This window comes from Pristis pectinata, chromosome 1 (assembly GCF_009764475.1).
Source record: "Pristis pectinata isolate sPriPec2 chromosome 1, sPriPec2.1.pri, whole genome shotgun sequence".
In the NCBI taxonomy this organism is placed as follows: Eukaryota; Metazoa; Chordata; class Chondrichthyes; order Rhinopristiformes; family Pristidae; genus Pristis; species Pristis pectinata.
Genome location: NC_067405.1, coordinates 9,259,263 through 9,285,517, shown reverse-complemented (window position 1 = coordinate 9,285,517; position 26,255 = coordinate 9,259,263). Strand labels below are relative to the sequence as shown.

The 26,255-nt window shown below is 45.5% G+C and overlaps 1 protein-coding gene across 4 annotated transcripts in view; it reads right to left on the bottom strand.

Annotated features, from left to right (window-relative positions):
• The window catches only part of sema5ba (sema domain, seven thrombospondin repeats (type 1 and type 1-like), transmembrane domain (TM) and short cytoplasmic domain, (semaphorin) 5Ba), a 350,416-nt gene that overhangs the window by 85,860 nt on the left and 238,301 nt on the right, over positions 1-26,255 (bottom strand). For all 4 annotated transcript variants that reach the window (XM_052028256.1, XM_052028245.1, XM_052028265.1 and 1 more), the window contains 4 exons: positions 22,246-22,381; positions 20,026-20,233; positions 18,762-18,969; positions 5,695-5,812 (listed from right to left, as the gene is read on the bottom strand). In XM_052028256.1, coding sequence (XP_051884216.1) covers positions 5,695-5,812; positions 18,762-18,969; positions 20,026-20,233; positions 22,246-22,381 — 670 coding nt within the window. The remainder of the gene's footprint in view (positions 1-5,694; positions 5,813-18,761; positions 18,970-20,025; positions 20,234-22,245; positions 22,382-26,255) is intronic.

Below are 26,255 nucleotides of genomic sequence, written 5' to 3'. Positions count from 1 at the left end.
CCATACGCATTATGAACCACTCTCTCAACAGGGCCTGCCTCTTCCAAGGATTTATATACACTTCTACCCAATTACAACACACCCTTCAGAGCTATGCCATTTACACAAAGTAGCAGCTTTCCGTTGCACCTGGCTTCTGAAATTTGATTCCTTTGATGATATTAGTGTATCAAGTCTATGTTAAGAGTCATAGAGATATACAGCAAGGAAACAGGTCCTTCAGCTCAACTCATCTGTTCCGACTAAATTACCGAACTGAGCTCGTCCCATTTGCCTGTGTTTGGCCCATATCCCTCTAAATCTTTCCTATCCATGTAACTGTCCAAATGCTTTTTAATTGTACCTGCCTCTACCACTTCCTCTGGCAGTTTGTTCCATGTACTGACCACCCTCTGTGAGAAAAAGTTGCCCCTCAGGTCCATATTAAATCTTTCCCGTCTCACTTTAAACCCGTGCCCTCTAGTTTTAGACTCCTCTACCCTGGGGAAAAGACTTTAGCTCTTCACCTTATCTATGCCCCTCATGATTTTATTAACATCTATACGGTCACCCCGCAGCTTCCTACGTTCCAGGGAAACAAGTCCCAGCCTATACAGCCTCTCCTTATAACCCCAGCCCTTCAGTCCTGGTAACATCCTTGTAAATCTTTTCTGCACCCTCTCCAGTTTAATGACATCCTTCCTATAGCAGGGCGACCAGAACTGTAGGCATTACTCCAAATGTGGCCGCACTCACATCTTGTACAGCTGTAACATGATGTCCCAACTCCTGCGCTCGATGTTCTGACCAAGCAGGCCAAACACCTTCTTCACCACCCTGTCTACCTGTGTCGCCACTTTCAGGGAACCATGTACTTGTACCCCTAGGTCTCTCTGTTCTACAACACTCCCCAGGGCCCTACCATTTACTGTGTCAGTCCTGCCCTGGTTTGCCTTCCTAAAATGCAACACTTTTCATTCATCTGAATTAAACTCCATCATCCAATGTTGTGTGTTAGCTAATCCCTGGGGACATAATTTTTCCCCCAAAATATTGTGATGGTTACTCCTGCAAAAGACAGCAATCATGTCTTACCCTCAATATATTTTACCCAAAATAAACATTTACTTAAACAAAGAAAATAGGAGTAAGCTGGAAAGAGTGCAAAGGAGCTTTATGAGGATGTTGCTGAGACTTGAGGGACTGTTATGGAGAAGGGTTAAGCAGGCTGGGACTTTATTCATTGGAGTTTAGGAGAATGAGGGCTGAAATTCTAGAGGTGTATAAAATCATGAGGAGCATATTTTTTCCCCAGGGTTGGGGAATCAAGAGCTAGAGGACATAGGTTTAGGGTGAGAGGGGAAAGATTTAACAGGAACCTGGGGGACAACTTTTTCACGCAGAGGGTGGTCCGTACATGGAATGAGCTGCCAGAGGAAGTGGTTGAGGCAGGTACATTAACAACATATGGAAGACAGTTGGACAGGTACATGGTTAGGAAATGTTTAGAGGGACATGGACCAAACATAGGCAAATGGGACTACCTTAGATGGGTGTCCTGGTCGGCAAGGACCAGTTGGGCTGAAGGGCCAGTTTCCACGCTGTATGACTCTGTGACTCTATGACACTATGAGTAGGCCACTCGGTCCCTCAAACCTGCCCCACCATTCAATGTGATCATGGCTGACCTACACTGGCCTCAACCTCTCTTCTGTGTCAGTTCCCCATAACCCTCAACCAATTGTCAGACTCATCACTATGTTCCTCTAGAAGTTTAATTTCTGGTTTTCTTCAATCTTTAAAGTCTACTGTTGCATCAAATAGTTTTCAAAATATAGTGACAAAGACATAATCAGTTTTGCCTGCCCTTGCTCTAAGTACCTGACTGGGGATGTTCCCTTAAGGGATGAACACAGAGCACACAGCCCACGCAATTCTGTCAGGGATATGGGGCCTTTGAAGAATGATGTGAATGACTAATACAAAACATTGACATGCTGCACTAATATTATCAACAGAATCAAATTTCAGAAGCAAGGTACAACAGAAAGCTGCTACTTTATGTCAATGACATAGCTCTGAAGGGTGTGTTGCAACAAAAGTGCCTGGTGGAAGTGTGCATAGATCCTTGGAAGAGGCAGGGCCTGTTGACAGAGTGGCCAGTAATGTGTAAGGACTGACATCTGAGGAAAAGTATTACCAGAAGGGACAACAAGGAGAATTGAAACATGATTCAATGTTGTGAGTTACTTATGTTACTCAAAAGGTGCAGGAAAGGAATCCAGGCACAACCATTTCCCTCCTCTTGTCAGACAACACATCAGTAATGGTTGAGAAGAAAGAGAGAGGCAACTACTCAGGTAAAAGGATGGAATTCCAGACTTTAGAATGTTGACGATTGAAGACTCGCTCATGGTGGTGGGTCAAAGTTGAAGTGCAGTGCACAACAGACTAGAGTTGGAAGTGTCACAGAGGGCTGGAGGAAGGTTACAGGGAGACAAGACTTTAAAATTTAAAGTGTTGCTGGGCTGGGATGTTCAACAATGGGTGATTAGGAACTAGGGTACAGTAGGACACAAACTTTGAGGTAACAGTTCTATTAGCTGCACCCCTGTGCTTTCCATTGTGTTTCCATTACCTTATAATATTCCCTCTTGAGTAGTTATCCAATTCCCTTTCGTGAGTCACTACTGAATCTGTTTCCACCACATTTTCAGGTGGTTAGAGTATGGACATGATGGACGAAAGGGCCTATTTCTGTGCTGTATGACACTATGGCACAACAGATCAAAACAGGTCGCTAAGTGAAAGAATCCACACCCCATCACTGGGTTCTGTTGCGATTAATCTTATGTCTCTGTCCTCTGGTTACTGAGCATCATATTGAAGGAAACCTATCCCCAAAACTTCATCTCCAATCTGTAGCATGAAACACACTGCAGAGCAGGGATAGGGCAGGTTACTCTGCTCCCTATTTCACTTCCACTTGCTTCAATGAAGCTGGATTTAGGAGACAGGATCCAATGTGTTGCTGCTACTATGTTAGTGTTCCCAACTACTGATGAAGTTCTCATCAAATGTCTTCCTAATTACTTGATCAATTCCCTCATGTTTAAGTACTGGAAATCAAACAGATGTGAAGAGGCTGATGGTGGGGGGGGGGGGGGTGATGGATGGCAGATGATATTTAATGCAGAGAAATAATGGTAGCAAGGTTGAGAGAGGCAACATAAACTGGAGGGCATAACTCGAAAAGGGGTACTAGAACAAGGAGATGTGGGTTATTGGTGCAGAGTTCACTGAAGGTGGTATAGCAAGCTGGGAACATTGTTAAAAAAGCATAGAGGATCTTGGCCTTTTATAAACAGAGATATCAAGCATGAGAGCAAGGAAGTCATGATAAATCTTTATATATGGTTTGGGCATAGCTGGATCATTGTGTTCGATTCTGGGAGGCACACTTGAGGGAAGATGTGAAGGCTTTAGACAGGATGCAGAAGAGTGAATAATCAAAGTGATTCCAGGGATGAGGGTCTTGAGCTATGGAGAGAGACAGGAGAAGTTGGAATGTTGTCCTTGGACCAAAGTAGGTTGTGAGGGGACACAAGAGACTGCAGATGCCGGAGTCTGGAGCAACACCCAAAAAGCTAAAGGAACTCAGCTTCTTGAGTTCCTCAAGGTTATGAGGGGATCTTTAAAATCATGAAGGGCATGACAGGATAGGTAGAGAGAATGTTTTCTATTGGCAGGAGGTCAAGGATTAGAGGACGTAGAACGAACATGAATGGCTAAAGGACCAAAAGTGACATGAGAAAGTTCTTTTCACACAGTGAGTGGTTAGAGTCTGGAGCACACTGTCAGGGAGGTAATGGAAGCAGATTCAATTATAATGTTCAAAAGGAAATGGACAAGGGAACAAGTTTGCAGGACCATGGGGAGAGGATGGGGGAGTGGGATTCACTGGATTGTCCTCCCATACAATCTTTATAGACTCCACAGGATTTCATTCCACACTATTACAATGTTGTGCTCCTGTGTTCTGGGAACATCATCAAATCTCCACTTCATCTCTCTGCTCCAAGGGGAATAAAGCCAGCTTCTCTGGTCTTTCCACACAGAAGCCCTCAAAAGCTGTTTCCATTGGGAGAGGGTTCAACTACTAGGGGACATAACACATTACACTTGCAGATGTAAATCTCCCCCAGACACTCCACAGAGTTTTGGAAAACTTTTGGATAGACATTAGCAACTTCCATAAGACCATAAGATATAGGCCCATTGAATCTACTCTGCCATTCAATCATGGCTGATATTTTTTCAACCCCATTCTCCCACCTTCTTCCCGTAACCCCTAACCCCCCTTATCAATCAAGAACCTATCAATCTCTGCCTTAACTACACCCAATGACTTGGACTCCGCAGGCAATGAATTGCATAGATTCACCACCCTCTGGTTGAAGAAATTCCTCCCCATCTCAGTTTTAAAGGGACGTCCCTTCATTCTGAGGCTGTGCCCTCAGATCCTGGACTCTCCTATGAATGGACACATCCTCTCCACGTCCACTCTATCCAGGCCTTTCAGTATCTGGTAGGTTTTAATGAGATCCCCCCTTCATCCTTCTGAACTCCATTGAGTACAGGCCCAGAGACAACACTCTTCATATGTTAAGCCTTTCATTCCTGGGATCATTCTTCCATTTATACAGTGGTTTTAGTGAAAAATAGGAGTGTTATCAAGCAGGAGTGTACATTTAAGATGCTCCTTAAAAACTACACTGCATTGACCAAAAACTTGGTCAAAGAAATAGGTTTTAAGAAGCATCTTAGGCGGAGAAGTTTAGGGAGGGAATTCCAGAGTTTAGGTGTTTGGCGGTTGTAGACACTTCCACCAAAATGGAGTGATTCACTTTGGGATGCTCATGAGGAGTGTAGAGATAAATTGGGACAATCCTCCTCGTCATCAAGGACAGCTTCAAGAAGTGGTGCCTCAAGAAGGCGACATCCATCACTAAGGACCCTCATCATCCCGGATATGCCCTCTTCTCGTTACTACTACCAGGGAAGAGATACAGGAGCCTGAAGACCCACACTCAACAACCAGCTTCTTCCCCTCTCCCATCAGATTTCCGAACGGTCCATGAACCCATGAACACAACCGCATTATTCCTTTCTTTTGCACTATTAATTTATTTTGTAATTTATAGTAATTTTTATGTCTTGCACTGTACTGTTGCAGCAAAACAACAAATTTCACATCATATGTCAGTGATAATAAACCTGATTCTGATTCTGAGAGATTTTGGAGGAATTTGGCGCTAGAGGACATTCAGATAAGATAAAATTTCTTTATTAACCACATGTACATCGAAACACACAGTGAAATGCATCTTTTGCGGAGAGTGTTCTGGGGGCAGCCCGCAAGTGTCGCCACGCTTCCGGCGCCAACATAGCATGCCCACAACTTCCTAACCCGTATGTCTTTGGAATGTGGGAGGAACCCAGAGCACCCGGAGGAAACCCACGCAGACACAGGGAGAACATACAAACTCCTTACAGACAGCGGCGGGAATTGAACCCGGGTCGCTGGCACTGTAATAGCATTATGCTAACCGCTACACTACCAAGAGAGAGAGAGGTGAGATCTTGAATACAAAGACAATATATAACCAACTGCAAACAAATGGCATGAATGGGAATAAGATATAAGGCACGTACCGGGCAGTCGGTGATGTTCTGGCTCCACAGACTCATGTTGGAGCTATCCTCGATGGTAGTACATTTTTTCTGTCTCAGGTCCCAGCCACAGTAAGGATCCCTGGCTCCAAGACAAGACCTGCCAATCACACACAGCCATGAATAATGAACTAAAATTAAACAAACAAGTTCCATTATTACATATATTATAAAAAATACTCTCATTGCTGGAAAAAAACAACTCTCAAGAGGCAATGAGCTGGCCTTAGTCCAGGGATCTGTTAACTGCGTCCTTACAGAAATGATGCAAGTTTGGATTTGCTCATACTTGGCACAGCCCATAACGGAATCAAAAGACCGAAAATTCAGGGCAGCACCATGACAACGAAAGGTAACCCACCACTTCTGATGGGCGCATTAACAACAAGACCTGGGCAAGCCTGGAAAGAAACCTCAGGGAACGTTTGGTGAGTTCACCCTTCTTATTCTTCCTATTGTTGCAGGGGTTGAGTAATGAAAGGGAGATTGTCAGCTTGATGAGCTTTCGTCAATCATTTATGCTGTGAGAATCTTTTCCTTTGCCCCTTTCCTTCATTGTCAAGCACGCAGCTTCTCTGCCTGGTCTAGAAGTGCCAGCTTTAAACTCATTCACCCAACACCCACTGCTCGCTGACCTGTCTTCCCTCCTCTTCTGGCAAGACCTCAATTGTAGTTGTGTTCAGATCCCTTCATGGCCTCCCTCTCTCTGTAACCTCCTCCGAGAACCATGCGTTCTTCTCATTTTGGCTTTCCTGACTTCTATCACTCGGCCACTGACAGCCATGCCTTCAGCTGCCTGAAGCCAAAGTTCTGAAATTCCCTAAACCTCTCCCTCTTTCTTACCTCATTTAGGATATTTGTTAAAACCTATCTGTCTATTCAGACTTTTAATCGTCTGCCTTAACCTTTTTATGTGGCTTGGCACTAAATCTTGTCTGATAACTTTCCTGCAAAGAACCTTGGAAAGTGTGCTATACAAATGCCTGTTGTGCTCCTGAAAACACCAGCTGCTGATGCATGGTGAAGTCCTCATGTTAACCTGCAAATGAGAATCAAAAAATATAACTGCAGATGCTGTAAATCTGAAATAAAGATACAACAGTGGTGTTTAAAGGGTTTTAGATAGACACATGAATATGCAGGGAATGGAGGGATATTAATCACATGCAGGCAGAAGAGATTTAGCTTAATTTGACATCGTGTTCAGTGCAGACATTGTGGGCTGAAGGGTCCGTTACTGTGCTGTACTGTTCTATGTCCCAAAAACAGAAAATGCTGGAAACACTCAGCAGGTCAGGCAGCACCTGTAGGACAGAGTTAACATTTTAGGTCCAAGTCCCTTTGGCAGAACTAAGAAAGAGGGTCCCAGACCTGAAACATTAGCTCTGGTTCTCTTTCTATAGATGATGCTTGATCTGTTGAGTGTTTCCAACATTTCCTTTTTGTATCTTGTTGTATGCCTCAACCCTGAATTAGATAATTATGGGTCTGAGTCCCACCCCTGAGATTAAAATCTAGACAAATACTTCGGTGCAGTAGGGAGGGGTTTGCTGCACTGTTGAGAGGGGGTTGGGGTGGGGAGCACAGTGGTATTCTCAAAGGTGCAGCTGCCTCACAGCTCCAGCGACCTGAATTCTATCTGTGTGAAGTTTGCATGTTCTCCTCAAGGTGCTCCAGTTTCCTCCCACATCCCAAATCCAAACAGGTTGGTAGGTTAATTGGTCACTGAATTGCCCCTCCTCTGTTGGTGAGTGGGAGAGCCTGAGGAGAGCTGACGGGAAAGTAGAGAGAATAAAGTGGGATTAGTGTAGAATTAGTTAGTGTGGGTTTCCTCCAGATGCTCCAGTTTCCACCCACAACTTAAAGACGTGTTGTTTGGTAGGTTCATTGGTTACTGGCAATTACCCCTTGTGTGGGTGGCTGGTGGGTAATTTGGGGTGTGGGTGTTAATGGGCATGTGTGAGAGAATAGATCACAGGAATAGAATTGATGGGATTGTTCTGAGAGCTAGCATAAATTCAGTGGGCTTAATGGCCCCATAACGAAATATAATGTCAATATGAAATTGTTTTATGTTAAACCGAGACACAGGTGAATGAAGAGGGCTCCATGCCAGTGTTTAAAGTGGAATAATGCACAAGAGTCCCAATATCTTCAGTGGTTGCTGCAAGATGTGACAAATTCATCCATCTCCAACTCCTGCCCTTCCAAACTGTATGGCTTGAGGCTCATATAATTCATCACAGCATGGGAGCCAATTCCAATGTCTGACCCACCAGAGTGAACCTGTCACACTCTGCACTGACACCACACAAGGAATGCAAGGACAAGAGGGGGAGAGAGAGAGAGAGGTGACAAAGTCTGAAGAGGGAGCAGAGACAGAAAACAGGATCGGTTAGTGGCAGAACTGACACAAGGCAGAACAGGCCACAAAATCTGGGAAGATGAACAGTGAGAGCAATCAGGAAGAAAATTTAAAGGAACAAGTGAAAATCAATCCCACTGTTCTAAATAAATACACAGGGTGTGCTATTTTTTTTCTTCTTCACTGACACACTGCAAGAGACTGGTTAAAAAGGACTTGCATTTATGTCACAGTATGTCATCCCTCCAAGGCGTGCATCTTTGTATTGTACACCTCATAAACAGAGGGACCATTCAAAGTCATGATGCGTACTTATGTAACAGGAGCAGGGCTAGGTCACACAGCCTCTCGAGTCTGCTTCGGCATTCGGTAACGTTGTGGCTGATCTTCAAAGTAACTCGACCTTCCTGCCTGATCCCCGCTCCCTTGAATTGCCAGGCTGGGTTCACTGAACAGCTGGACTTTGCCTGTCTGACCCTGTATACATGGTAAGCAGATGGCGCTCAATCTTTTAGGGTACAGCTTTAATTCTGAATAAAGTAGCCTGACCTCCACTAACCTAATGACAACACTACCACGTTCCCCGCTATAGTTAACCATAGACTCTTTCATGGAACTGAGGGCCATTACACCTGAGCTAGCCCCTAGAGTCATACAGAACAGAAGCAGGCCTTTCATACCACTGAGCTGATGTGGGCCCACTGAAAGAAATTGGTAAATTCGTTTATTATTGTCACATGTACCGAGGTACAGTGAAAAACTGTATGCTATCCACATTTCATCACATCAGTACATCAAAGTAGTACAAGGGAAAAGCAATAGCAGAATAAAGTGTCACAGTTACAGAGAAAGTGCAGTGCAGGCAGACAATAAGGTGCAAGGCTATGACGAGGTAGATTGTGAGGTCAGGAGTCCATCTACCACCCACTTGTGCTAATCCGACATACCTCTCTTATGCAGGAGCATAAGAAGCTGCAGAGAAACATAGAAAAGCCACAGCACAATTCAGGCCCTTCGGCCCACAAAGCTGTGCCGAACATGTCCCTACCCTAGAAATTACTAGGCTTACCCACAGCCCTCTATTTTGCTCAGCTCCATGTACCTATCTAGCAGCCTCTTGAAAGACCCCATCGTATCAGCCTCCACCACCGTTTCCGGCAGCCCACTCCACACACTCACCACTCTGAGTAAAAAACTTACCCCTGACATCTCCTTTGTACTACTCCCCAGCACCTTAAACCTATGTCCTCTTGTGGCCACCAGTTCAGCCCTGTGGAAAAGCCTCTGACTATCTACCCTATCAATACCTCTCATGATCTTATACACCTCTATCAGGTCCCCTCCATCCTCCATCTCTCCAAGGAGAAAAGGCCGAGTTCCCTCAACCTGCTTTCATAAGACATGCTCCGCATTCCAGGCAGCATCCTTGTAAATCTCCTCTGCACCCTCACTATGGCTTCCACATCTTTCCTGTAGTGAGGCGACCAGAACTGAGCACAGTACTCCAAGTGGGGTCTGACCAGGGTCCTATATAGCTGCAACAATACCTCACAGCTCCTAAATTCAATTCCCCGATTGATGAAGGACAATACGCCATAGGCCTTCTTAACCACAGAGTCCACCTGCACAGCTGCTTTGAGCATCCTATTGACTCGGACCCCAAGATCCCTCTGATCCTCCACATTGCCAAGAGTCCTACCATTAAGACTATATTCCACCAACATATTTGACCTACCAAAATGAACCACTTCACACTTATCTGGGTTGAACTGCATCTGCCACTTCTCAGCCCAACTCTGCATCCTAGCTATCTCCTTCTGCAACCTCTGACAGCCCTCCAAACTGTCCATAACACCCCCAACCTTCGTGTCATCCACAAACTTACTAACCCACCCCTCCACTTCCTCATCCAGGTCGTTTATAAAAGTCACAAAGAGCAAGGGTCCCAGTACAGAGTAGTGGACTTAGCCCAATCCATCACAGGAACATCTCTCCCCACCACTGAAAGTATCTAGGAGGCAACATCTATCATCAAAGATCCCCACCATCCAGGCCATGCCTTCTGCTCACAGCTACCATTGGGCAGGAGGTACAGAAGCCTGAAGTCCCACACCACCAGGTTCAAGAACAGCTACTTCCCTTCAACCATTCGGTTCTTGAACCAACCTGCACAACCTTAATCGCTAGTGTTCTTTCTTGCATAATTTCAGTATAATTTGCTTTTTCTTGCGAATGTTGTTTATCGGATGCTACGTGCCTGTGATGCTGCTGCAAGTAAGTTTTTCATTGCATGGGTGCATACGTGTACTTGTGCATGTGACAATAAACTCGACTCTGACTTTGAACTCCCCCTAGAATCTACGACTTGACTTGGACATCAATTTAAAGTAGATGGATTAGAGGGGAATTGGAGGTAAATGTTTTCATCCAAGGAGATGTGGTGTGGGGATGGGGAGTATCTGGAGCTCACCACCTGAAGGGGTGGTGCTGTAGATCCATGGAGAGATACAGCACAGAAACAGGCTCTTCAGCCCACTGTGTCCTCACTGACTATCCTCCCCATAGTTCCATCAACTCTCCCCAGAACCTACCACTTGCCTACACGAGGGGCAATTTACAACAGCGAAATAACCTACCAAGCCGCGCTTCTTTAGGATGTGGGAATAAACCAGAGGAAATTCATGGGGTCACAGGGAGAACATGTAAACTCCACTCAGACAGCGCCTGAAGTCAGGATTGAACCTGGGTCACTGGAGCTGTGAGGCAGCTGCTCAACCAACTGCACCACTGTGCCCCCAATAGTAATTACACAGGAAGATCAGAATAATGAAAGACCAGTGCATTTCAATTGCACCTTTCATTCTTTCAAGGGATCCTGAAAATGCTTTGGAATCAGGGAAGTACCAAGAAGCCTGGTATGGAAGCTCCAATGCACAGGATCGCAAGAGGCTGCAGAGAGTTGAAGACTCAGCCAGCTCCATCACGGGCACAACCCCCCCCACCATCAAGGACATCTTCAAGAGGCGGTGCATCCATCATTAAGGACCCTCACCATCCGGGACATGCCCACTTCAGTACAGGAGTCAAGAAGTTATGATGCATCTCTATAGAACTCTGGTTCGGCTGCATTTAGAGTATTGCGTGCAATTCTGGTCACTTCACTATAGGAAGGATGTCGAGGCTTTAGAGAGGGTGCAGAGGAGGTTTACTAGGATGCTGCCTGGATTATAGGGCATGTGCTATCAGGAGGGACTGGACAAACTTGGGGTCTTTTCTCTGGAGCAGCGGAGGCTGAGGGATGGGCTGTTGGAAGTGTATAAAATGATAGGGGCATAGATAGGGTGGACAAGCAATATCTTTTTGCCATTATTGAGTGATCCAATACCAGAGGGCATGCATTGAAGGTGAGAGGGATAGGTTCAGAACAGATGTGAGGTGTAAGTTTTTTACTGAGAGAGTGGTGGATGCCTGGAATGCGTTTCCTGGTAGGGTGGTGGAGGCAAATTCACTGTGGGCTTTTAAGAGGGGCTTGGATAGGCACATGAATGAGAAGAAAATAGAGGGATATGGGCATTCTGTAGGTAGGAGGGATTAGCTATGTCACCACAACACTGTGGGCTGAAGGGCCTGTTCTGTGCTGTACTCTGTGTTCTATGTTCTCGTTACTACCATCGGGGAGGAGGTACAGGAGCCTGAAGACCCACGTGCAATCATTCAGGAACAGCTTCTTCCCCTCTGCCATCAGATTTCTGAACGGTCCATGAACCCATGAACACACATCGTTATTCCTCCTTTCTTGCACTACTTATGTATTTTTGTAATTGATCGTAATTGTATGTCTTTGCACTGTACTGCTGCCAGAAACAACAAATTTCATGTCATATCATTCAGCAATAACAAATCTGATTCTGATGCTGATTCTGACCTTTGAAGTGCAGAGGCTATTTCTGCTGGAACAGCTGCAGCCTTTATGTGCACAGCAAGATCCACAAAACACTAAAGAAAATAACTACCAGAGAGTCAGCTTTAGTAAGATCGAGTAAGATTTGGCCAGGACAATTGATAACAGTTAACCTTTAGCAACTGAATGCCAAATAGTAACTTGACACCAACTGAGAGAAGTGTACGAAGAGAACGTGCAAAGGGTATCCAAGATAATGGAGGCACCTGTTTACCTACAGGTCCCACAATAAGGCAGGAGTGAGGGGGAGTGGGAATCAGGGCTGATCAAAGCTTATCACCAGTCAAGACCAGCCAGCCGTACAAATCAGCCTCATCTTCTTCAATGGCTGGGGAGAGGGAGGGTTTCGACAGCCCGCTGTTATCACACACAGCAACCTGAAAGTCATTTTACTGTGCACAGGGGCATTCCAGAAACTCTGCAACTGTCACAAATCAACATGAGGTGTCTCCTCCAGTTCTGCCGTCAGATGCTGGCACCGACAACAGAAGCTGAAATAAGATAGTTGCATTCAAGCTGCCACACTTTAATGCAGTGCCAATACATTTTCTGGGTGACATCTTTCATTCATCACTCTGAGTTGCTCCCCCCATCACCACCTCCAATGACAAACCTGCCACAGTGAAATCGGGGCTGCCAGAGGCAACAGAGATCTGAAGGACAGCATCTATAATTGTCCTTCTCAACTGGACATAATGTGCAAGTTTACCCATCCTTCGTTCATCACTAAATGAAACCGCAGGTTGGTAACGCTCCGCTAGTTTGAGCTCTCTTTTGTAGGAACTTTGTTCACGGTTGTCAAAACGACCACATAAAGAACTCTGAGATGTTGCCGAGGCAACCGTGACAGCTGAGACACCATTCACAAAAACGGCCCCTCCTGACAACGCCGATTGTTGGTGAAAGGATGTTGTTCGAAGGGCATCCCTGGCGGTCTGCCCAGGTGACATTCCTTCACGGACAAGCCTAGACGGATGAGATAGCATGAACCCCTTCTCCATGGTGCACTCAAGCTCCAAGCACAGACAGTAGATGAGAAGGAAACAAATATTTTGGGTGGCACAGTGGTGCAGTCAGTAGATGTCACAGCTCTAGTGACCGAGGTTCAATCCTGACCTCTGTCTGTGTGGAGTCTGCACATTGTCCCTGTTTCCTCTGGTTTCCTCCCACATCTCAAAGACTTGAGGGTTAGTAGGTTAATTGACCACTGTAAAATGCCCCCTGTGCATAGGTGAGTGGTAGAGCCTTCAGGGGGTTGATTGGAAAGGAGGGATATGGGTCGTGTGCAGGCAGATAGGTTTAGTTTAATTTGGCATCATGGTCAGCACAGATATCATGGGCCGAAGGGCCTGTCCCTGTGCTGTACTGTTCTATGTTCCAGAAAGAATAAAATGGGATTAGTGCAGGACTAGTGTAAATGGGTGTTTGATGGTCGACCAGACTCCATGGGCTAAAGGGGCTGGTTCCATGCTCTATGACTCAAGGACTCGAAATAGTTATCTGTTTTTGCAAAAAAAAAGTTGCTAGCTTCTTGTTTATCCATGTTATATACAGCAGGTACAGTATAAAGTGGATAAGTGTGGAATTGCCCACCAGTACAAAAAACAGAAGTGCAGTGTATTATTTATGTAGTGGGAGATTGGGAAATGTTGATGGATTAAGGGACATGGACTTCCTTATACACCATAAGAACATACACGAGTAACAAACAGTTTCACTTTCTCAAGCAGCACAGGGAGGTGGAGGTCACATTCAATTCAAACTGCAAATAAGTTGAGAAAAGTGAACTCAAAGAGCAGTGGAACATTGAACATAGGCGGCATCCGTCATCAAGGATCCCCACCATCCGGGTCATGCCCTCTCCTCGCTGCTACCATCGGGCAGGAGGTACAGAAGCCTGAAGTCCCACACCACCAGGTTCAGGAACAGCTACTTCCCTTCAACCATCAGGTTCTTGAATCGACCTGCACAACCCTAACCCTGCCTCAGCAACAGAACACTACAGACCACCTCCTGCTCTGCCATGGACTTGTGCTTTATCTTTTGCACTAATGTCTTGTTTTGCGTAGTCTTCACTCCTGTATAACTCGTGTATGATTCATGCATAATTTACGTCCTGTGTGTTGTCTGAATCTACTTACCCGTGATGCTTCTGCAGTCAAGTCTTTCATTGTACCTGTAGCTCCTTGCACTTGTGCACATGGCGATAAACTCGACTTGACTTGAACACAGGAATAGACCCGCTCTCAGGGGCCCTGTCAGAGAACCGAGGCATCCATTCATTGTCCTCAGGGATCACTGGCATTGCCATCGTGAAACAGGCAGCACCCTCAGCTGAAAGAACTCTGATAACGTGTGCTTGTTTAACTTGGAAGTACTGTCGCCTCTGAACCATGTTATAAGACCAAACTATTATCCGGATAGATAAACAGACTTGGAGAACATAGAACAGTGTAGCACACAAACAGGCCCTTCGGCCCACAATGTCTGCATCCACCATGATGCCAACCGATCTGCCTGCACATGGTCCTTATCCTTCCATTCCCTGCCTGCTCATGTGCCTAAATATCTCTTAAACATTGCTATTGAATCTACATCCACCACCTCCCCTGGCAGCACCTTCCAGGCACCCACTACTCTCTGTGTAAAAAACTTGCCTCGTAAATCTCCTTTTATCTTTCCCCCACCCATCCGGGTCATTCTCTCTTCTCCTCTCTTCCATCAGGTAGTAGATACAGGAGCCTGAGGGCACGTACCACCAGGCTCAAGGACAGCTTCTACGCCATGGTGATAAGACTAATGAACAGTTCCCTCATACGATGAGATGGACACTGACCTCATGATCTACCTCGTTGTGACCTTGCACCTTATTGTCTACCTGCACTGCACTTTCTCTGTAACTGTGACACTTTACTCTGTACTGTTATTGTTTTTACCTCAAACACTCTGTACTAACTCAATGTAACTGCACTGTGTAATGAATTGACCTGTACGATCGGTACGCAAGACAAGTTTTTCACTGTACCCCAGTACAAGTGACAATAATAAACCAATTTCAATACCAATACCTTAAAGCTATTCCCTTCAGTATCTGACATTTCTACCCTTGGAGAAAGACCCTGACTGTCTCCCCTATCTATGCCTCTTTATAAACTTCTATCAGGTCTGCCTTCAGCCTCTGATGCTCCAGAGAAAACAACCCAAGTTTATCCTACGTCTCTTTATCGCTAATACTCTCTTATCCAGAAGCAGAGTCACTGAATATTTTTGAGACAGGTAGACAGATTCTTGATAAGCAAGTGGGTGGATGGTAACTGGGGGAGGTGAGAATGTGGTAATAATGAAATCAGCCATGATAATTAAATGGTGAGGCAGGCTTGAGAATCTGAGTGGCCTATTCCTACTCCTAATTCACATGTCCTATTGAATAAATCAATCCTCATATAGGCTGGCTTCAAATCCAGTGGAAAAAGTTGATGGATTGCAGGAAATGATAACATTATTTACGGACATCCTTGAGAAAAGGAATAAAAACAGAAAATGCTGGAAACACTCAGCAGGTCAGGAAGTTTCTGTTGAAAAAGGAACGGAGTTAATATTTTAGGCAGATGAAGGGTCTTCGACCTGAAATATTTGCTCTGCTCTGCTGCACTGCGGCACAGCTGGTAGAGCTTCTACCTCACAGTTCCATCGACCAGGTTCAATTCTGACCTCGAGTACCATCTGTGTGGAGTTTGTACATTCTCCCTGTAACCGAATTTATTTCCTCCAGGTGCTCCAGTTTTCTCCCACATCCCAAATACATTTGGGTAGGTAGGTTAACAGGCCACTGTAAATTGCCCCTAGTGTGTAGATGAGTGGGAGAATCTGGGAAGGGAGGAGTTGATGGGAGTATGGGGAGAATAAAATGGGATGAGTTCAAATGGGTGATTGATGGTCAGTATGGACTCAGTGGGCTGAAGGGCCTGCTTCTCTGTTGTATCTACGATTTCCAGTTGTTTGGGTTTTCAGAAGAAGGAACATAACTCCACATGGAGACACAAGAGACTGCAGATGCTGGAATATGGAGCAACACACAAAGATGTAGTCCGGATGAAGGGTCCCGACCTGAAACCTCGACTGTCCATTTCCCTCCACAGATGCTGCCTGACCCACTGAGTTGCTACAGCGTTTTGTATATAACTCCATATAGTCTGGGCAAAAATGGTTCCAAACAGCTCTGAAATAGCTTGCAAGCTCTTCAGCTGCAGAAGCAGATTGTGTTTAGTTAACCCTCGTCACCCAGGAAGACCCTGCGTGGTGGCAGTGGAGGTCACTGTAAGCTGGTACATGGTCTGCACTACTTGGCATACAGAATCGCCATGGACTGGCATGCAGGATAACGATAGGTTGGTGACCGGGGCTGCCACTGATTGGTGTGTGGATCACCAGAAGTAACAAGAGCTCATCACTGGCTGTTAGGCAAAATTGTCATGTTTTTGTACTTGAAAAGGCAAAAGAATTAGAGAGCAGAGATCTGAATGTTACGCGGTTGGAGAAAGATTTCAGAAACAGAGAACGGTTGAAACCAAGTGGAGGCTTATAAACGATGGGGACATCAATTCGAACAGAAGTTGTGCGAGGAAGGGGAAAAAAATCCCTCTTCCAACTGACTTCCAATTTAGTTAACAAGAGAGAAAAAAAACACAAACAATGTTCTTTCCAATTCAGCATTAGAAACTTAATTCTAACCAGTCCAATCAAGACAAGGTATCAGAAATGGTAAGTAATTTTGAAGCCAACAAATAATGTCACCCAGACCATTAAAAGGTGAAGTCCTAATTGCAACCAACTACATTACGTAAGACAAGCTGGAAAGAGTGCAGATGAGATTTACCAGGATTCGAGGGACTGAGTTATGGAGAGAGGTTGAGCAGGTTGGACCTTTTTTATTGGAGCCTAGGAGAATGAGAATCTTGCAGAGGTGTATAAAATTATGAGGGGCATAGATAGGGTGAATGTACACGGGCTGTTTCCCAGGATTTGGGCAATCAAGAACTAGAGGGCATGGGTATAAGGTGAGGAATCTGAGGGGCAACTTTTTCACCCAGAGAGTGGAGAGTACATGGAATGAGCTGCCAGAGGAAGTGGGTGAGGCAGGTACATTAACATCATTTTAAAGGTACTTGGACAGGTACATGGATAGGACGGGTATAGAGAGATATGGGCCAAACACAAGTAAATGGGATTAGCTTAGACAGGAATCATGGTCGGCATGGACCAGTTGGGCCAAAGGGCCTGTATGACTCTATGACAGACACTAGCTACACAGGTGGGTAGCCGACGCTGGGGAGTCAGGTAATGGGTAATTAGCCACAGCTACTGTTCCTCTCATGCCTCAGACATTCAATTGCAGGGTCTTAACAGGGGAAATGTTAAGGTGACATTTCCTCATATGGGAGAATCGAGGAGTAAGAGTGACTGTTTAAAGATAAGGGTTGCCTACTTAAGGCAGAGGTGAAATCTTTTCTATCAGAGGCTCAAGAGCCTTTTGAATTCTCTTTCTCAAAGGACTGTATTTAAGGTGAAGGTTGACAGATTATTGATAAGCAAGGGGTCAAATATTACTGGGGTTAGGTAGGAATGTAAGAAAGTGGAGGTAGATAAATTTTTGGAAGATCAGGGAATTGAGGGCTGTAGGGAACTTATCTGATAAGGCTCATGTGAAACACCTTTGGACATTTTGTTGTATTATAGGTACACTGCAACTTGGCATACAAAACTGCAGATGCTGGAAATCAGAAATAAAAGCAAGAATGCTTGAAAACACTCAGCAAGTTGGCAGAACAAGTGGAGAGAGGGACTGGGTCAATGCTTCAGGTAAGGTACCTTTTGTCAGGAGTGAAAAACAAGTGTGTTTTAAATTGTAGAAAGGATCCATTCCAAAACTTGGGATCCAACCAAACGAAGGCTCACTCACCATTGGTAGAACTAAGGAAATCCAGGACTGTAATTGGAGGAATGCAGATGCTGCAGGGGGTGGGGTGTTATAGGGTTGGCGGAGACTTCAGACATGGGGAGGGTTAGGCTTGGTTGGGATTTAGATGCTGGCACGGAAATTTTAAATCAATGCGCTGTTTAACCAGGAAACAATGTCGGCCAACGACAACATGGGTGAGAGAGAGACAGCATGAGTTTGAGTTTCTAATGTACTCAGGCATATGGAGGAAGTTAGATAGATATGAGAGTGAGAGAGAGAGAGAGAGGCCAAGACAGACAGTGAGAGGAGGGAGGAGGGAGGAGAGAGGAGTGAGAGAGATACAGACAGACAGACAGACAGAGACAAAGGGGAGGAGAGAGAGAGGGGGAGGGAGAGAGAGAAGGGGGTAGAGGGAACGGGATAGGGAAAGAGAGAGGAAGAGATTGAGAGACAGAAAGAGAGACAGAGGAAAGAGAGAGTGAAGAAAGAGAGACACAGAGAGAGACAGAGAGAGAGAGAGAGAGACAGAGAGAGAGAGAGAGGAGAGAAGAGAGAGAGAGAGAGAGGAGGGAGTGGGGGGGTACAATGTTACAAAGGTGGCTGATTGGTAATGAAGCACAGTCGGTCAACCAGACAACCCAACATCAGGTGCATCAGGCAGTGGTCAGACAGGGAGAGGGCAGTGGAGAGATTATTGCCATGGAAACTCAGCTCAGTCCAGTCACAAGGAGCAGGTAGGGATCAGTTCATCTACAGAGACTTACACTTCGGTTTTGTAAGAGAAGCATCGCTCCAGTGGGATTTTCAGTACCCCTCCACTGAGTCCCACAAACAGGGACCGGTCACTGTGCAGGATCTGTAAGTTTCGAATGGGTTCCCGTTGACCAGGTGGAAGCAGCTGCAGTTCTTCCAAGTAGCAGCCGCCCAGACTCTTGTTCTCGGATGAGAGGGTTTTCAGAATGGTGCCATGCTCTAAGTTCAAAAACCAAAGGAGAAGAAGTGAAGGTTAAATAGGGTATGAGAAAGTGGGGTTGGAGTTTACTGAGCCACATTTAACTTGCTTCATTCACTTAAGAGATGGTTGGAAAGGGCAACATTCAATAAAACCATCCCATTTAATATCTGCAAGTTTCAAATGATAAGATATCTTTATTCGTCACATGTACATTGAAACACACAGTGAAATGCATCTTTTTTTGTGTAGAGTGTTCTGGGGGCAGCCTGCAAATGTCGCCATGCTTCCGGTACCAACATAGCATGCCCACAACTTCCTAACCTATACGTCTTTGGAATGTGGGAGGAAACTGGAGCACCCGGAGGACACCCACGCAGACACGGGGAGAATGTACACAATCCATACAGACAGCAGCTGGAATTCAACCCGGGTCGCTGGCGCTGTAATAGTGTTACGCTAACTGCTACACTACCATGCCTGCCCATGACAGTTTCCTACTAGAGCAATCCTATCAGTTCCCAATTTGGCTCTCTGTTTCCCATTAAGATAAGATATCTTTACTAGTCACATGTACATCAAAACACACAGTGAAATGCACCTTTTGCGTAGAATGTTCTGGGAGCAGCCCACAAGTGTCACCATGCTTCCGGCGCCAACATAGAATGCCCACAACTTCCTAACCCGTGCATCTTTTGAATGTGGGAGGAAATCAGAGCACCCGGAGGTAACCCACATAGACACGGGGAGAACGTACAAATTCCTTACAGACGGCAGCCAGAATTGAGCCCGGGTCGCTGGTGCTGTAATGGCGTTACGCTAACCGCTACACTACAGTGCCTGCCCAGTGGGACAGCTGGTAGAGCTGCTGCCTCACAGCGCCAGAGACCCGGGTTCGATCCTGACCTCAGGAGCTGCCGGTGTGGGGTTTGCACAATGGGCCTGTTTCCGCGTTGTTCGATGTTCAAAATGATTAGCTGAACCAGGAATGTTGGTATACTCATTCACCTGCCTCCAGCAGATGAGGGAGGGCGGGAAGATAAGGAAGTTGGGCATGCGTTGCCACGTTGACCTACCTGTGCCAATGTACATCACGTGGTACAGCGTGTCCCTGCCTTGCACGATGTCCACCACAAGCTTTGAGAAACGCATATTGTCGTGAGTTACTAGTGGGTCAACAGAGACCGGCTGCACCGCGTCATTCATGAGGAAGAAACGCTGGGCGTCCTGGAGGCTGCGCTCGGTCAGGTTCTCGTTGGGCCCGTGGTCACCAAGTGAGCCACACTACATGGTGGGTAAACATAAAACATGGTTAAAGACTCCTTCTGTATCGATGCCCACAACCCTCAGCCTAATGCCCTCTGACAGCTCAAATCTGCAGCCATTCCCAAAGTAAATGATAAGGTGTTACATACCAGCAGCAATAGAAACGTAACGAGCAAGGTTTCAATGTTAAAACCTATTTATTAATAACTACTTGTTAAAAAAAAAGTTAGATATCAGACATTGACCGAAATAAGCCAAAGTGTGTGTGGCTAGTTCCCAAACTGCCAAGTCTAGGAAAGTTCTCAAAGTTTTACGATGGTAAACCAGTTCAGTTCAGCAAGTCACGAAGCAAAACAATGAGCAAAGGCTTCTGAAAACCACGCTGGAATGTAGAGATAAGAAGTTTACGAATCTCACAAGTTCCACGTTGGAACCAATACGATGCCCCAATCGCCGAAGATCTCCGTTGCTTTGTTCCGAAATATCTGCCACACCAAGGGCACTCGATATGTGGCCGCCCACAGATATACCTGCTTCCCGGTACAGGTTAGCAACAAAGTAGACTCCACAGATTGCTCCGAAAATCCATGTATGGATTGCAACCTGACAGTCACACAATTAATGGGCTTCACCCATAGATACAGAGGCTGGCAGTCAGTGCTACCAACTCTCACGTCTCTCTCCCTCTCTCTCTCTTTCTTTATCTGTGGCCGGGTTCGGGAATCAGCTCTCAGACACGCCTGCAGTTGCCAGCACTTCAACGAATCAGCCTTCTCTCACCTGCAGTATTCCAGTTATCCTGGTCATAGAAGCTCTCCGCTCCCACTCGCAGCAGTCAGACAAAGCCACACGCTACTGTTCAGGTGCCTTAAAGGGACACTCGCCAAGTAGCAACCTGGGCTCGTAACAAAGGAAAGAAAGTGATGCAAGGATTTGGGGAAACAGTTGCATCACGGCCTGGTATGGGAACTCCAATGCATAGGAATGCAAAGGGCTGCAGAGTGTGGTGGACTCAGCCAGTTCCATCAGGGGTACAGCTCTCTCCACCATCAAGGACATCTACAAGAGGCAATGTCTCAGGAAGGCAACATCCATCACTACAGATCCCATCCATCCGGGCTGTGCCCTCTTCTCATTGCTGCCATCAGGCAGGAGGTACAGGAGCCTGAAGACCCACACCTCAAGGTTCAACAACAGCTCCTTCCCACGTGGGCCTTGAATATATCGAGTGACTCTGACTTCAAGGGTCTCTGGGGTAAATAATTCCAAAGATTCACAACCCCTCTGGGAAAAGAAATTCCTCCTCACCTCCATGTCCTTTTTCTGAAACTGTGTCCCTAATTCTAGATTCCCCCCAACAAGGGCCTCATCTTATCCAATTTCAGTTGTCTAATACTGAGAAAATCATCAGCATTATCCAATCAAATTCCGAGACCTGTGGAAGTGCATAAAGCTCACGAACAGGGTCATCCAGCCACATTAGTCTTTGTTGGTGTTTAAGGGACATGCCAGCATCTGGACCAACACACAAAAAGCTGGAGGATCTCAATGGGTCAGGCAGCGTCTATGGAGGGAAATGGACAGTAGATGTTTGGGGTCGAGATCCTTCATCTGGACTGGACAATCAGTCCAGATGAAGGGTCTCAACCTGAAACGTCGACTGTCCATTTCCCTCCATAGATGCTGCCTGACCCATTGAGATCCTCCAGCTTTTTGTGTGTTGCAAAGAGCAGGGAGGGCTTCAGTTTAACATTTCATCCAAAGAACAGCCCCTTCAACAGTGCAGCACTCCCGGGTCTCACACTAGATTTTTATGCCCAAGTCTCTAAGATGGGATTTGAACCCACAACCTGGCTCAGTAGGTCCCAGTTGGATGGTAGGATGTAATTTAGTCAATGGGTGATTAAGTACTGGGAGGAATCTTTCAAAGGTCAGAAAAAGCACCAGGGCGTCATTCAAAATCCAGATGGAAGACCTGGGGCAACGAAAAGAATGAGTTGATTTCCCATGTTCTTGGAAGAGGATCCTACCTGGAAGTTGGGAATGGGGTTTGAAGCAGGCAACCAAGCTGACCGAGGGTTCTCCTGATATCGGAAGGGTCCATTGAAGGTCTGGGTGATGGCGCTGAGATTGTAGGCACAGATTGCAGAGGCTGCGATGCTGTTCCTGTTGAAAGGAACAAAGAGGTGAAAGTTGAGTGTGGGTATTAATACATCACCTAGATCAGCATGGCATTTATTCCATTTTCTGATTTGTTACCCCTCATGTTCCATCCCACTCCCATGGACAGCCCCTACCTCTCTTATTACTTGTTTACCAAGCAACATTCAAGGTCGCTAAGAGTCATGGAATATTAAAGCACAAATGTTGACCATTTAGTCCATTGTGACAGCATCAGCTCCTTGAATGGTCTAAAATTCCCTCTCCCAGTTGCTCTTCCACAGTTGCCCTACAAATGTTCTTCTTCCAATGTCCATCCAGCTCAAATAGAGTTGCGAACATTGGATGGACATCCCTAAAGGATTCATCACATGACCTTCTGCCCCCACACTCCCACCAATGGTTCTCTGACAAGCACGTCCACATGGAAGGTAATCAGATCCATCATTCATCATTTGAAGGATTCTTGGCCAGTTGGTCAAATGGACCTTTTCTTTCACCCAAACACTTTGTTGCCTCATTGATTTTTCTCTTGGATTCAGGACCATCCTGGCAACCCTACACCCTGGCCACCTTCTTTCGGAATTCAAAGCCCTCGAGCAGAAATAACAATCCGCGATCCTGCAACAAGATATCACCAGCACCGGTAGATAAGCTGGTGAAGAAGGCATACGGGATACTTGCCTACATTAGCCGGGGCTTAGAATATAAGAGCTTGGAGGTTATGGTACAACTCTGTAAAACGTTAGTTGGATCAAGAGTGATAAGACTATTGAACGGTTCCTTTATACGATGAGATGGACTCTGACCTCACGATCTACCTTGTTGTGACCTTGCACCTTATTGCACTGCACTTTCTCTGTAGCTGTGACACTTTACTCTGCACTGTTATTGTTTTTACCTGTACTACATCAATGCACTCTGTACTAACTAAGTGTAACTGCACTGTGTACTGAACTGACCTGTATGATCGGTATGCAAGACAAGTTTTTCACTGTACCTCGGTACAAGTAACAATAATAAACCAATACCAATACTGTGTGCAGTTCTGGTCACCACACTACAGGAAGGATGTGATTTCACTGGAGAGGGTGTAGAGGAGGTTCATCAGGATGTTGCCCTGGATGGAGTGCTTAGGTTATGATGAGAGACTGGATAGACCAGAGACATAAGAGACTGCAAATGCCGGAATATGGAGTGAAAAACACACTGGTGGAGGAACTCAGTGGGTCGAGCCGCATCTGTGGAGGGAAATGGATGGTCAATGTTCAGGGTCGGGACCCTGCATCAGGACTATGTTTGCTTTCCTTGGGTGGAAAAGAATGGGGGGGTAGGAGTTCCTAACTGAGGTATACAACATTATAAGTGTCATAGATAGGCTAGATATTAGGAAACTTTTCCCCATAACAGAGGTGTCTAAAACATCAGGGCATTGGTTTAGGGTGAGAAGAAGGTTCAGAGGGGATCTGAGGATCTTACCCAGTAAAATCTGGAACCAATTGCCTGAGGGGGCAGTGAAGACAGAGATCTAATGAGTATCTAGACAAGCACTTGAATCAAAAAGACATTAAAAGCTATGGACAAACCACCATTAACTGAGATTAGTACAGATGGGTACTTGACATAATAAGACCATAAGATATAGGAGCAGAAATGGGCCTTTCAGCTCATTGAGTCTGTTCCGCCATTCAATCATGGCTGATTTTTTTAAACCCCATTCTCCCACCTTCTCCCCGTAACCCTTAGCCCCCCCTTACCATTCAAGAACCGATTAACCTCTGCCTTAAATACACCCAATGACTTGGCCTCCACAGCCCTCTGTGGCAACGAATTCCACAGATTCACCACCCTCTGGCTGAAGAACTTCCTCTTCATCTCCGTTTGAAAGGGACGTCCCTTTATTCTGAGGCTGTGCCCTCGGATCCTAGACTCTCCTACTGATGGAAACATCCTCTCCATGTCCTCTATCCAGGCCTTTCAGTATCCGGTAGGTTTCAATAAGATTTCCCCTCAATTCTTCTGAAATCCATCAAGAACAGGCCCAGAGACATCCAACACTCCTCATACAGTAACCTTTTCATTCCTGGGATCATTGTTGTGAACCTGCTCTGGACACTCTCCAATGCCAGCACATCCTTCCTTAGATACAGTGCACAAAATTGTTCACAATATTCCAAATAATGGGCCAGAGGTGCTGCTTCTGTATTGTATGGCTCTATAACTCAAGACATCATATCTACATATTGCTTGCTTGGGTAGCATTACTTAAAAGAATTTTAGCCTTTTAAAGATGCACATTGTTTCCTTATATCTAAACAATAACATGGAGTACTCAATAAAGAGGTTAGTAAGATCAAGCTGAAATGACTGATTCTAACTGATTTTATGCACATGACTAAGAGATAAATATCTTCCACATAGCAATTTTCTGAAGAAATTAGCCTGCTTTTATCTGGAGAAGTTGCTGTAGTCTCTCTTTCCCTGGCTCTTTAGGTATAATCAGAAGTAAATTGACTTGAATTTTTGTGCAGTCGATTCCTCCTTATGATTTGGATTTCCCAACACCTCAACATTATCTGAGTCAGATAAGATAAGATAAGATCTTCATTAGTCACATGTACATCGAAACACACAGTGAAATACATCTTTTGCGTAGTGATTTTTTTTGGGGGGCAGCCCGCAAGTGTCGCCACGCTTCCGGCGCCAACATAGCATGCCCATAACTTCCTAACCTGTACGTCTTTGGAATGTGAGAGGAAACCGGAGCACCCGGAGGAAACCCATACAGACATGGGGAGAACGTACAAACTCCTTACAGACAGTGGCCGGATTTGAACCTGGATCACTGGCGCTGTAAAGCATTATGCTAACCACTATGCTACTGTGCCTGCCAGTCAGTGTTGTCAATAAATCTCCCATTAAAATGATCAACTGCAGCCTCTTTAGAGAATGAATAAATATAATCTTTAGATTACTCTCTCCCAGAGGATTCAATATATCCAGAATTCAACTGGATTCAACAGGGAGAGATCAAAAGATTTTGGGACATTTAAGGAAGTCAAGGAACGTCAGGTTTGGCTTGGAAAATGGAGTCAGTATAGGTCAACTGTGAAAGAAAGGGAGACCTGAAAGAATGGAACAACATTCATGTCTTCTGGGCATAAAGGTATACTGGATTTTACAACACTTGTTCCTTTGTCTGACTTTCAGGTGGGACATTAAATGAAACTCCCTTTGGAATAGAAAGTAAGAGCAAGAGTAGATTACAGGGCCCCTCTGGTTGTTTCTACCCATCAGTAAGATCAATAATGATGTGATCTTGACTTCAACTCTACTTTCCTGCTTCAATCCGCCACTAGAGTCTAAAATTTTCATCTCAGCCTTCAATATATTCAGTCTCTGGGGCAGACAACTGTAAAAATTTACAACATTTTGAGAGATCAAATTCCTTCTCATTTCTCTCTCAAATTGGTTGACCTTCATCCTGAGACAACACCCATAGTTTTTGATTCCCTGCGGAGGTGGGAAATCCTGACAAAATCTAAGCTGTCAAACCTCTCAGAATTCTCCATGTTTCAGTCAGATCACCTCTTTCCTCTAATTGTGTGCAGTTCTGCTCGCCCAGTTATAGGACGTCATTAAGCTGGAAAGGGTACAGCAAAGATTCACGAGGACTTTACCAGGACTGGAGTGTTTGAGTTATAAGGAGAGGCTGGATAGGCTGGGAGCGTAGGAGGCTGAGGGGTGACCTATAGAGGTATATAAAATAAGATAAGGTGGATGGTCACAAGTCTTCTTTCCAGGGTAGGGGAGTTTAAAATTGGAGGGTATAGATTTGAGGGAAGAGAAGAAAGATTTAAAAGGAACCTGAGGGGCAATT